This window comes from Anopheles ziemanni, chromosome 2 (assembly GCF_943734765.1).
Source record: "Anopheles ziemanni chromosome 2, idAnoZiCoDA_A2_x.2, whole genome shotgun sequence".
Taxonomy (NCBI): Eukaryota; Metazoa; Arthropoda; class Insecta; order Diptera; family Culicidae; genus Anopheles; species Anopheles ziemanni.
In genome coordinates this window covers 3,781,092-3,794,647 of record NC_080705.1, presented here as the reverse complement: position 1 = coordinate 3,794,647, position 13,556 = coordinate 3,781,092, and the positions used below count along the sequence as shown (strand labels likewise).

Below are 13,556 nucleotides of genomic sequence, written 5' to 3'. Positions count from 1 at the left end.
ACACATTGCCTCCCCGGCCATAAGAGAGGCCCCGGAGATAAACACATTACATTTGCGAAGGAACATCCTCGTTGCACTTGTAGGATTTTTCATTTATCATACATGACACCGTGACTCATTTGGTATTTCCGACTAAAATACGCCTTTGCATGGCTTCAATCATTCAATCACCAATGTGGTATGTAATGCAGTGGTCCTTAATTTACTAAATTTGCGCACTTTGTTGGGTGCATATTAACGGGAGAAACCCCAATTGCTAAATATGTGGTCCTTACATTACACGAAAACGGTACATCATATTCATCAAGACCAAAAATTCGGTTAGTGCTATCCAATTGCAAATTTTATACATTTCAATTATTTCTACATTCCAATTATTATAATTGGATGCGATGTCTTTTGAATCCTGTATTTCATGTCACCCAAATTTTGTCGAGTAGTGTACTATAGTGGAATAGTAAATCAAACAATTCTACGATCGGGCAATGCGTAAAAGGCAAGTGACTCTAGTGAGGTCACTCCTGGTGTGTCCTCACACTATCGGCTCAAAGGAACGGAACATGCCAACCTAACCGTAGGTCAGGTGGTAGGGGAATAGGGACTATTCAGGTCGAACCCTCCTACTTCTTACGCCTTCACCGGTTGGCTGAACTGCACAAAACTGAAGCGCAACTGAGTTTACGCAAAAAATTAATATAATTTTCCCTGAACTCTCGCTCTTCGTTCGCTGCATTTGAATAGGATTTCCCTCACTCTCCTTGTTTAATTGAAAGCAAACCTTAAACGTTCGCCTGAGAGAAAAAAAGGAAAACTATTGTTGCTGGTTGATGATTCTGGTTTTTGTGCCCTAGCTGACCAGTAAAAGCGTATTGTTTTTTCTCTAAAAAAAAAATAGAGGTCGCCCTTTTCTAACACTAACATAACATCTACAACAGAAACGTCTAAGGACAATTCTACAATATATTAAATTGCGATCGACTCTACGAAGCACATCATGAGCGAACGAAACTTACTTAACGAAAAATCTCCCTTACGTAAAACCGTCCTTCTTCTTTGATTTCTTTGATTCCATTTGCGCAATTATCAAACAATCAGTCTATAAATGGGCTGGGTGCAGTTTGTGTCAGAATAATCTGCCACACGTTACCACTCTTTCTCTCTCGCCCTCTCCGGAACATGCAGCTACTATTCCCTGTATCATGGGGCAAGGAATAGTAGTTTTCGTTCGCCAGATCTCTGCTCTGTGTCCGAGATGTAATATCGTTGGATACTCCCACCAACCCTCCCTATCGTCGGATAAATACTCATTCAAACCGTGTTTCATCGGCTCCCGCTACACGTTTCGTCGTTCTTCTTCTAATACGCTACAATCTACATCATCATATCGGCAAACCTTAAAAGCTACTAAAAACCACAGTAATATCATCCCTTCCCTAGACCTTACAGATCTACGAAGAAATCACAAATACAATGCACGATCAATGCAGGACTGGCGATCGTCTCCAACTCGCCTTCAACTCCGCTGGATCCACGATCGAGCGACGGAGCGACTTGCAGATTTTCCACACTATCGGCAGCGGTAGTCTGCCGGGCACTGTCCACCAGCGTTGCCAAGGCAGTGGAAAGCAGGGCCAACGAAGGCGGCGGAAGTGCGTCATCCTCCTTCAGTAGAAAATCGTGCTCGTGCTGCTCGGTTCGAGACGGTTGCATGGTCGCAGTCGGCGGCGGCGGTGTTGGCGACGAGGGAGCCGGAAGCCCTTCGGCCCAATCTCAGTTGGCAGCTCCGGTTGGGAGCAGACCAGCGCTGGCAGGATTCGTGAGCACGTAGACGACGGCCTCGTACGTTGCCATCATGATAGCCGTGTTCGGAATCTGTCGCACCAGCTGCGTACCGAGACCGCTGTAAACCGTGAAAGAAGGGTTTGGGATAAGCATATAGCCACACACACACATTTCGACCCTCACTCCTCCAACCACTCCAACTCCAAACGCTTCTCGCAAACTTACCGGTAGAGGCCGGCTTTGCCTTCCTCCTTCCAGACGGTCAGTATCGTTTGCCAGAAGTTGCGGTACTTGTTGCCCTCCTCTCGGAGCCGTGTGCGAGCGACCTCGTGCGGGTACGCTACGACCGATGCGATCGTCTTGGACGTGGCACCAGCCGCCATAAACTCCAGGAAATCGCGCGACGTCTTGCCACCACACTCACCACCACCGTGCGCTGCCAGTTTGGCCGGAGACGACTGCCGCAGCTCGTGCTATATTGGTAAGGACGAGGCAACACAATTTTCGGAACGGATTAGTCCAGATCAAAGGTCCGCGCATGCGCAACCAACGCTCTTCTGGGCAACAACAAAGTGTGTTGCCGACTCTTCCGGTTGGCCCCTCTCACTCGAAACTCTTGTCCACGCAACCGCCACTGGCTGGACCAGTGGCGATGGATTTGCGTCAGAGTCCCAGTAGGTAGTCTGTGTGTACGTGTGCTTGTGTAAGTGTATCATTTACGGTGGTGGACAACAGTTTCGAGGATGACGGCTTCCCCAGCTCAGAATGGATGGCAACGTTAGGGTTGAGAGTATGTGGAGACAATAGTAGCATAGTATTAGGAGTTATAAGTATTATAAGAGTAACTTGTTTCTGATTGCTCGCTCGAGAATAACGCCTCATCGAGCGAGGTTATAACATTCAGTTATGACCGACACAGACACAGGCGCTATCGAGTGTGTGATGTGATGAAAGGCGGTTCTGAAATGGTACGAAACGATTACGAGTGCCCTTTTACGTGGCTTAAGGGTGGATTTGGTGGTATGATTGATTTGATGCTGTTTGGTTGTAGGAATCTACAGAGTTGAACGGCCACTGCATCACTCATTTCGAAAGACAAAGGGTACATTATGATGAAACAAAGTTTGTCAAATCGTGGATTTCGAAAGTCAAAGATCGTGATCATATTTGTTTTCTAATTTATGCCGATTCCATTGAGTTATGCAACAGCACGCCCATCTCCGAGATCTACCTCCGTAACAGACAGATACCTTGGCCCAGCGTTTGGACTCAAGTTGGACTGGAGATAGCCAGAGCACGTTGTTCTTCGTTGCGTCTCCCGATTTGCCTCATTTTTTCTCTCCCTTTCTCTTCCTCATTCATCATTCTCATTCTCTTCCGGTCTTGGCAGCTTCACGTGCGAACGAAAAGCATTCGACCTACAAAACTATGACTGTGTATAGGAAGATATGTTTTGCGCTGAAACAATTTACCGGAGATCTCTTACGCCATTTATTGCTTTATCTGCCACCATTTTCCATTTTTCGGCGGGGCGCTCTCGCTATGGATGACTTCCGTCATTCTGTACTCTTTCTCATCGAGTCATATCGAGTGTCATTAAAGATCACCTCGAAGAAGATCATTCGGTTTTTGACTTGCAACTCGCTTTCTCTCCCGTGGGCCTTTTAGAGAGCTTAGGGTTCCGCTGAAGGCAATTCCCCGCTAGAGAGGTTTGTCCAATTCCTCTTCACCCAGGACACAAGACTGCATGCATATGCAACCACTTCGCAAACAATGGACATGAACAAACACAGACAGACACGATGATGTGGACGATGCCGGATGGATGGAACGAGCGGACAATGCTAACACAGAACACGATGCGGACGACGACACGAATGGCGGCGACGGAAAACACCGCGGCAGACTGAAGCGGAAAGAGAAGTGGCATTTGATGCGGTTAGGGGGGGCTGCCGGATCGGCCGCTTCGATACATACCAGTTTCTTCTTCAGAGCCTCGTAGATGACGAAGTGGATCACCGTCTCCGAGATGCCGACGTAGCTGGCCGTGATGCCCTTGTAGAAGCCGCGCACGCCCTGCGACTCGTAGATGCGCCGGACGCATTCGCCGACCGTCATCCGACCGTTGGCGTTGCTGTCCAGCTGCATGCGCGTCTTGATGAACCATATCGGGTTGGTGGCCGTCGACGAGACGAAACCGGCGCACGAAGCGCTCAAGATGTGCACCAACGGCGAGTTGGCCGGAATGATGCTGTTGACATTAGAGTGAATTCGACAGAGCGATTAGCGAACAAAATGACGACGATGGCCCTTTTCTTGACACTCCGATACATACCTTACTGCATTGAGCGTGCTCTTCGTCTTAGAGTAGGCGCAGAAGTAGATCGCCCGAGAAGGCGCGACACCGACAATGTTCGGTCCGAGACCCTTGAACAGCGCACGTGAGCCTTCGGTTTGGACGATGTGCTTCAGGCATTGCCAGATGCTGATCGATTGCACCGACGTCGACAATCCACACTGCGGAATGGCAAGGATCTGCAAGACAAAGCCCACAAAAGAGCAGCATGTTATTTATCAACCTTAGGAGGTATTCTTGGGATGTTGAAAATGTTTATCTCTGCTTGAAATGCCGCAGTCTATAAACAAGTGTTTATGATCTCCCCCAAAAGCTAATACTTCCTCCTACCTGGCCCCTGGTTATCATTGACAAACCCCATAAACGAGGCATCTACGCAGAATGCCACCGAAGGAAAAAAAAAACCCCTGTTTACCAGAATTGATCGGAGGCCGGAACAAAAAATCGGACCGGTATTTTTCCACTTCTTCGAACTATCTAGAACGGCGCCATAAGACGCTCCAAGACGGGTCAGACCATAGACACCGCGATGATAAGCGGTCTGCTTCTTTTGAAATAGAACGGCGCACCATAACCGGTACTATCTGGAATGGGCCAGATTCTGTATTGCGGCTACGGCGAGTACGTAAGCTATGCCACCGTTTGATAACCGGGGATCGATCTGACACTCCACCCGAGCTGCCGCTTCTCGGTTAAAAGGTTACGCCGTAACACACATGTTCTGGTAAACAAGTTAACTCTGGTTCCGATGTGCCCCGTTGCATCCTACAATCTAGGATGGCCAGGCCAGGCGGCGGCGGGAGAGCCTGACCATCGTGCCTGTCACGATGTGGAAAAACTTGATTCAAACCTTTGGAAGATTATGCAACTCACTCGTCGATCGGTTGATCGACGGGAGGCACACACAGCATTATCACCGCAAACTGGTGGAGAGTGTGCATGGACATGAGTGTCCAGTATTCAAAGTTCACCTCGAACTGGATTCCAGCGATCGAGCTAGGCCGGTTAGAAGTGGTTTTCCGGTAGATAGCGTAAACCCCACGTTCCAGTCGGCTCCTGTGCTCTAGTCTACTATTCCCACAAAACCTAATACTTCATCATCGCGCATCGCTACTGGCCCATCCTTTTCCATTCCCACAAAACGGTATCAACTCGAAAAAGGCACACCTACCGAAGGACGACGACGGGTCAGAATCGAGCTAGCGCATACTCTTGCCTGGTGGCGTGCTGAACTGTGGTGCCGATCGGATGCCGATGAGGCCGCGTTGTTCACGGCAGACACGTGGCGTACGTGGTGGTGATCGGTCAGTTTCCCTCCATCGGCGGCAAACGCATGTCTACCAGCGGTGGCAGCGTGGATGAACGACGACGATGAGCTTTGCAGACGCGTTTTTACCACCTCCAACGGACATGTCACTACGGCGCCAGCAGTACCAGCGATACTGGAATGAGGAAAGAGGAGATCATTAAGTAACAAAGTCAAATGGACAACCTATGAAATTGGACCACTTGTACTTAAATTAATGAAACGAAATTACATGCACGAATCGGGCATAACAACCGATCCGAATCGATAGTTATGCTGTTTCCATCATGTCCCGATGCTTATCAGTCCTTAGTATCAGTGACGAAAATTCCCACATTTGACGCTCCATTCCAGGGCCACGATTCTACACACGTCACTGCGAGTAAGCCCTAGGGCGGCAATCAATCACAAATCATTGGAAATCTACAGTAGTCCGCTGGCGAATGTTTACGCCATAGAGAGATTGTCTGCCAAGTCGAACAACATCTCCGCGACTTCGACGAACACCGCTCGCAAATAGAACATCCCTGACTGGCGCAACCAATCCTGCACGATTAACGTCAACACCGAGGGCTCTAAACGAGGGCTAAGGGCCGTCCGTCGAGTGCTGTTTGTGTTCACCGAGTTCGAAACCGGCTCGAGTCGGATTTGTACACCGGATTAGGCTGCTCGCTCTATTTCGCGATCGTACTGATACTTCCATCATGCCTCTCTATACGCTCTATCAGCGGCGTTCGCAATTGCGATCGAACGTGATCGAACGTGTGGATGATGGAAGCTGGGAAGTCAGCTCGTTCCACACATCCGTTAAAAGCGAAAACAGAAGCTAAAAATAAATGTATGCAATAATTCAAATTTAGATACGGTCAGTGTTACGGCATCTCCTGGTGGTTACGTGAGGTTGCTAAAATAACTACTTCCCTTACGGTGAATCCCCCATTTCTTATCATCCGGGCTACGGATCTTACAACACTAATCCGCGCCTTCAGCCCAACCCAGATGGCGCATCTGGCGCATGGGGAGTTCAGATAATAGCCGGTAGAATTAATTCGCCTTTCCTCGTTAGCGGTTTTTGCGGCTTACGTGACCATTGGCTTGTCATTGCGAGCTGCGAGAGCTCGACATTATCATCAACGTGTTGCGCTGTGTACAAATTATTGTGAGCAAAAAGAACACCGAACTGATTACAAATACCCTTACATTTCCTCCTCCGAGCTGCTGCCATGATGAACACAGGAAATTGCGAATGGCAAACAACAATGGCCTCTAGACATAGCACCGAAAGGCGCCAAGATAAGACACATAATTATCGCGCGCCCCCCGGTTGGGATGTGCTTTCGGCATGTATTTACGGTCGTCTTTTTATTTTGTATGCATATCGCAAGGATTTGATGTATTTATTTCAAGCCGTTTCCCCAATATGCACCTGCAAAACCGATCCCATGCCCTTTCTACCACCACGCTTCGTTACAACGCATATTTATACGTGTTGACCAACATCGACCAAGAGGAGTCTAGAGGAACAGGCGCAAGGGGAGGCCTACAGAACCAAAACAAACATCACACCACTCAGGCACGAAAACAACCGAATCTTACAAACAGCGAGTGAAGATTTGTATCTACACTTATGCTACATCGATATTGTGTGCTTCTTCTTCTTCGTTGCCTCGATCGTGATGAAAATACTATCACGGTACGATCTTCGATAAAACTGCCTCTCCTCGGCCGACATGTGAGGAAAGCGTGATCAACACACATGATTAGAAGGGGCAGCGATGCACAGTAAAACACGAGAAATGTCTCATGTCACGATCGATACAAAAAAAAAACTTGTTCGCGCGCCAGTCACGTTAAATTTGTTTGTTATTTTAATCCACCCTTTGACCATTGAGCTTGGGGGAGGGAGGGAATTTCCTCTACCACAAACGCGCAAAGAGTCCTTTCACCTTCTAGTCCGTCTGAGAGAGGGTGCCAAAGGCATGTTCTACTTCTTCGCCAGAACACGTCGGGGTATTTTTAGTGCAAATGAAGAAACGAATTAAACGACCTGGGGAACGACACTCCCTGTGTGTGTGTCCATTGGTATGTGAGTGCGTCCTTGTGCGGGATTTATTTTGCCTTTTTCTTGTCTGACACGACTGAAGATGACTATTCACGTTGCCATCAACCTTTGTACGAAGAAACTCGCCGTGAGGCGCGAGCGGATCGAAAGAAAGACAGGAGATCAGTTATCTTTCCGGCGGCCCCCGTCGTCTGTCGTCTGATTGATATCATGATTCATCGGGACCGGGGACAGTGTACTTCTTTTTGTAATTCTCTACATACCATACGACGGAAGACACACAAAAATTCCCTTTACGAAAATATCCGGAAGGGTTCAAAGTACAGAAGAACACACCAAGACTTCATTAACAAATACCATCTCATCATACTGCTTCGTTTCGAACGAGGCACACAAACGACCCAACGGAAAAAATAAGGCCGATAGCAAGATATCATTCAGCCACACTCCGCCTCAACTAATGCTTCTATACTCCTTATCTTATCTGGTGCAATAAATTGTAGAATAAATGAAAGATGTTAAGCAATGGACAATCAACTTTGCTTTCGACCCGGCGGTACATCAGGTGATAACACCCTCCCCTCACCCCACCCACCCAACCTGCCTTGAGCTAATAAGGACCTTCCGAGTTGCGTCGTTAGAAAATACCTTATTTCAAAGCCTACGTGATTTGCGCTGGCGAGGTGACCTTTCTGACTGAAAGTCGCATGGAAACTTTGTCAACCATAAAGCAAAAAAGTTAAATCGAAGCACTCATGGATGGATGCCTCATTTGAAACGACAAATGTACCATTTTAGGGGGCAATTTTATCGATCCAACAAGACAAACCCTCTTTCCAAATCCTGGGTTAAGGTCGTTGAGGTCGGCTGAGATTTGATATATTCATGCACGGTGCATGAGGCACAACGGCGTAAGAGGAGGCACGTCTCTGTTGGATCGAACAGAAGAAAAACTATCGATCAAACGTTGGAGCCCTTGGGTAAGGTTAGGATTGACGACGAAGTACCGCGACCGGTTCGGGATAGAATGTATTATTAAAAATGCCACTCTCACTCATCACAATCCACTTGTGATTTACGTAACATGCGCCCGTCATCGCAATTGACAAACGACAACGTCTCTTGGTAGCAGCAATCAGCGGAAACGCGAACGTCTTTCGTAACCTTCGTCATACTATAATTTGAAATAGAAATTACGAAAACAAATATCCCTGGAGGAAGAACAAACGGACACCTGACTAGCTCACACATCGACTTTGCTGTTTAGCGTTTATGTTTTGCTAAACAATTGTAATTAAACAAACAATGGCAATTTTTACACAACCTTGGTAATCGACGGATCGAAGTCCAAAAATAGTAACTAAACCGATAACCAACAATAAGCGCTAAGGCGCTAATTCTTCAACCAGTTTCGTGAATCTTCAATTCCGGTTTATTGAGACCGAACATATTGCGAAAATTTAGGTGAAAATTAGCTATGTAAATAAGACCGCTCGGAATTGAAATGATGGTAACTTAGTGTTCGCTAATGAGACAAAGTCGCACTACACAGATCATCTGATAAAAATGATCATTTACAAATAGTAGTATTGCTTTTTGCACGGGTCATAAATCATTTCAAGAACATCACGCCACAGGCATTGCATGAACAACAATCGATTGTCGTTGACCTGTTAGTTTAAACATTACCGCACGCGAATGGCGCAGTTGCAGGCGTTAGGACTCACTCAATTCTTCCCCGGGAAGAGACAGCTGTAGTATGTCCGCCCATCGAAACCCATCTTCCATCCTGGCAGTCTCATTATCACCCAGAGAAGAAAACCGGTGGCTGGCGTATTGTTGGATGAGCAAATTAGCGTAGGATCGAGGAGCATGAACGATGTCAACTTCCCGAAGGTGAGAAATATTTCAGTCTGGTGCGACACAAAGACGCCACCCTTAAGTTGGCAAGTTGGTTGGCTTGCGCACATCTTGCAATCCTCCGGCTCACGGATGAGGACCTTCATGCGTGTGCTGCACGTTCGCATCGTGCTAATTGTAGAACGATAGAACTCAGCAAACTGTAGCACGAGCTCCAAACGCCAATGGCAAGATGGTGCCGATGAATTGTACCAACAGATTCCCTCGACAATGGAACGGTATTCCGCAGGGAAAATGCAGTCAGATAATTTTCACCCATGGACCGCGTGCGATCGAGCCCTTGGTACTTTGCAACGCGCCACGCTACCTTCGCCAGGAGCCAGCAGCTAATCTGTAAAATCCACTTTAAAAACCCCCCATTCCGGTTCGTACTGGATTGTTCGTGGCCCATGCATGCTGATGAAGCAAAAGTGGACGCACCATCGGGCACCGGTTTTTGTCCGTTATCAGTCGATGCGAGGTTGACCTGGAAGAACTTGTGTGGTGATCAACACAAATCCCGCCCGGATTGATTGTGCCGAGTGCGAGTACAGGCCGAGAATCTAGCCGCGTCTTGGCCATCGGCATCGGCTCGTGATAGCCACGGGTCGGGAAAAGAAGTAACGTTCACCGCGGGAAGATGAAGAAGCATGACAGTATCAAATTTCTAGCGAAACCAGCTTCTTGTGCAGCACGCACGCGGGGCACGTCTGTGAGGATCGCCTCCGTTCGACGAATCAGAACATTTTTTCGGTTTCGCTTTTTTCCAGACCTTCCCATCGTTGGACCAATCGGGGAAAGGAATTTAATCACCGCTGGAAACGGAAAACTGTTTACAGTACAAATTTCCAGCTCTAGCGGCCTGTACCCAATATCTCGCTGAACACGTTCTCTGGACGATCAGGCGATGGCGGTGTATTTTTGGAACACATAAACCCCGCCGTTTGCGGACGTCATTCGAGCGCGCGAGGTCAGGACCTACATGATCATCATCATCTTTTTTCACTCTCGTCAATGTTGTTTTTCCAACGCGTTTTTGTATGAATGGGTGGTCGACACTATCTACAACTAGCCAAATCGAAATCTCCATTGCGGGACTTGGGCAAAATAGTGCTTATCAGGTTTCTGGAGCCGTTAGCCCTAGGGAGCGGCAATAACGAGACACGCGGAAACGTGATCACCATACTCGGAACCGGTTTTGGTGGGTTTGCGGCGGCTGCCACTTTCGACATTTTGGAGGATGGCGCTTGGCAGGTTTGAGAATTCTAGTTTTTGCTACATTGCAAATGACTTTCGAGAGGTGCTTTATTTCTTTGTTTCGAGCACGTTGAGATACGACATTTGGCTTCAGAGATTCGCTTTCTATTTTGCAAGAACAGAAAGGATGCAAAAACGCAGTTCTACAACGACTTCCGCGCGCCGGGGTAAGAAGATCTCGCAATCTGAAGGTGATCAAGCCAGACAACCGATTCCTTGTGCACAAAGAAATACACTTTACAGAAGAGTAGAATTGCCATCCAATTGACTAGTTTTGGAAAACGTTAAAAGCAACAAACAATCAAACCTTGTGTCCCCTGTGCTTCGAAAACAGAAACTGTGAGACATTCAAGTATGACAAACAACTGGCCACCATATTAAGGGCAAGTGGGAGGGTCGCTGTGCTATTTTTAGCCCGTATCCAATGGATCACATCGCGACCATATTGCGTGCGTGTAGTTGTATGTCTGCTGGGGCTGTTTGTGGTCACGCATACGTCTCCGACCCTTGCAGCAACATGGCGCCCGGTTCGTGTATCATCATCCCTACTAACGGGGAGCAGGTTGCTCGCGTACGGTGTTATTTCATAACGAATTCGTTAAGGCAAGGTTTGCCCACGGACGGACACCGTCTGCCTTAGAGGGTAGGAGGACTGGTCTTCAACGCACTGCGGGAAATAGTACCGAGTTCACGCGAGTCGATGCACCGAGACACGAGACCATCGAGCGTTGGCCAGCGCAACGATCTGTGTGCGGGATCGAGTGAAGGACCGATTTGTAACTAACTGATGGAAGATTTGCATTTGCAAGGCTACTGGCCAGATATGCTAATCCCAGCAAGGAAGTCGCAAAAATGAACGATTTATGAGAACCAGTTATTTGAACATCTATACTATCATTTAAAAATCACAAAATACCAATGTTTTTCAAACTATCTTGAATCTTCTATTATTTAAAGTCAATCTTATTGAGTGACAGTCACTTGCATGATAATCGCCATGACTGTAATTAATCAAAACCGTGATAAGATATAAAAATCATGATTATTATTAGGACAAGAGACAAAGCACCTGCAAAACGACTACACCGTTGAAGTCAGATAAGACGAATCCACTGAATGCAGTAAAGTTTTTAAATTTGTCAAGGACTCTGTTTGCGCATCAGATTGAAAAAGAACCGAAGCCACATTTCAAATTCAACTATCCTTACTAAAAATGGTTGCTCGTGCATCATTATGACTCGTTCCGATTCATTCGTCGCCCTAGAGTTAACCTCTACGGTGTACTTGCTGTTCTATGGCGATGCAAGCACTTTACAGCACCCTTTCCAAGCAAGTGTTACAACCGGTGGAAACTATTCCAATGGCGCATTGTTTATGCTACGACCCCTTCCGTCTGCTGACCGAAAGATGCAATGTTTTGGCGTCCCAAACGTTTGCCGGTGTTTTGCGTATCAAGTTCAAGGTCAACCGTGGAATTGCGTCTCCAATTATTTGCAGTGCTCTCGTATCCACCCAAGCAAGCGCGCTCTTTCAGTCCCTTAGCAATACATCAACATTAGCCCTTTCTCTCTCTTTCGCTCGTTTAACCATCCAGCGTTGTTGGTACCCCTAGAGGTAGAAGGAGAGGAATCCCAAATGAAACAAGCAAAAGAAAACGACGAGAGAGAAACCGAAAGAGAAAAACAATCGGAGACCGCTTAATATATGATTAACGGCAAGTGTTGCAAGCTATCTGTTTCTGAATCTAGAGATGATATTAAAATGCAACTGCAATGCATTCTTGTTTTACTACTGGTGGAGCTAATAATAGATTAACAATCATTCATAAACCCGCAAACCGGTTTCCAGCGGTATTCAACTACGCTTTGTAGTTTCATCGTTTTGAATGTAGCAAAGGGTCTCCGGTAAACAGGAATGCAAATATGTTTGAGCAATGGGAAAAGCTAAACGTTGCAGCGAAGCGTAAATAGTACGTTAAACTACAAACGAATACATTGTAGCTATGCGCTTCTTGGTAGCGGAGGTCCGATCAGATATTTTACAACTAGTAATATTTTCCTCTACTCATTAATACGCTACCTCTCTTTTCATCGTAGCAGCCGAGCCCAATTTTCTTTACCCCATCCTGGGCTGCTTGGATAAGTTTTTTGTCAATGGATAGCGAGGTGCGTACGTGTCGTTTGTATCGTACGCACCAACAACAAACTCTGTGCCCTTTCCATGGGGGATCGAGTGCGTAGCCTACACGCACACCACGAGCTCATGTTGAATCGTTTTTCCATCACAATGAGGAAATGTATATTTTATCCACAAGCTAAGTTTCTTCATGCCTCAATTGGTAGAGAAAGTTTAATTTAGTGAGCAATTGAATGAATTTGGTTATTTGTCTCAAGGCTGTACTTACCCTCCAGCGAATAAGTGAATGAAAGATTCCCGGTCACGCTGTGACATAATTTTTCAGCAATGCCCTGTGTATGTGAAGAATTTCTTCTCTTCCCAAGATTCTTCTGAAACTTCACAAGATGGGATTTCTGTTCCTGTTGTTCGTTGCCACTTCTCCTCTCTACTTCCCGCAACCGCTTCTGTCCAGTTGCACGAATACCACAGCGATAGTTTTACTCAACTACTACTACTGCCACAATCCTGCGCCGATAGCGATTGTACGTTCAGTTCCAGAAACCACCCTTTTTTCTTTACTCTCGGGACGAGATGAAGCCGATCATTTGTGAAGACTGTTTTCACTTCAGGATACAGTGGAAACAGGAGCCTGCTTCGCCGTGGCCCTGGCTCGGCGAACACGCCGTCGGCCGCTGTACCGCGCGCACACCCCTTCGAGTGATCGCTGTGATGTAATCGGAACAGAACGCGTGCTTCTATGTTTCAGGCTAAGTGAT

The 13,556-nt window shown here is 47.0% G+C and overlaps 1 protein-coding gene across 1 annotated transcript; it reads right to left on the bottom strand.

Moving 5' to 3' along the window:
• Window positions 1–942: 942 nt before the first annotated feature.
• On the bottom strand, window positions 943–13,376 carry LOC131284204 (mitochondrial carrier protein Rim2). The gene is made up of 6 exons (XM_058313062.1): window positions 13,067–13,376; window positions 5,310–5,580; window positions 4,118–4,317; window positions 3,760–4,033; window positions 2,008–2,255; window positions 943–1,900 (listed from the first exon to the last, which is right to left on the bottom strand). Exons 1-6 carry the CDS (start codon window positions 13,111–13,113, stop codon window positions 1,771–1,773), a joined length of 1,170 nt encoding a protein of 389 aa, XP_058169045.1. The 5' UTR covers window positions 13,114–13,376; the 3' UTR covers window positions 943–1,770.
• Between the last annotated feature and the right edge of the window lie 180 nt (window positions 13,377–13,556).

Coding starts and splice junctions, on each gene's coding strand:
- LOC131284204 (XM_058313062.1), bottom strand. CDS start 13,113: ATGTCACAGCGTGACCGGGAATCTTTCATTCACTTATTCGCTGGAGG. Junction 5,581..13,066: donor ATTCACTTATTCGCTGGAGG/GTAAGTACAGCC, acceptor TCCTCATTCCAG/TATCGCTGGTACTGCTGGCG. Junction 4,034..4,117: donor AGCACGCTCAATGCAGTAAG/GTATGTATCGGA, acceptor TAATGTCAACAG/CATCATTCCGGCCAACTCGC.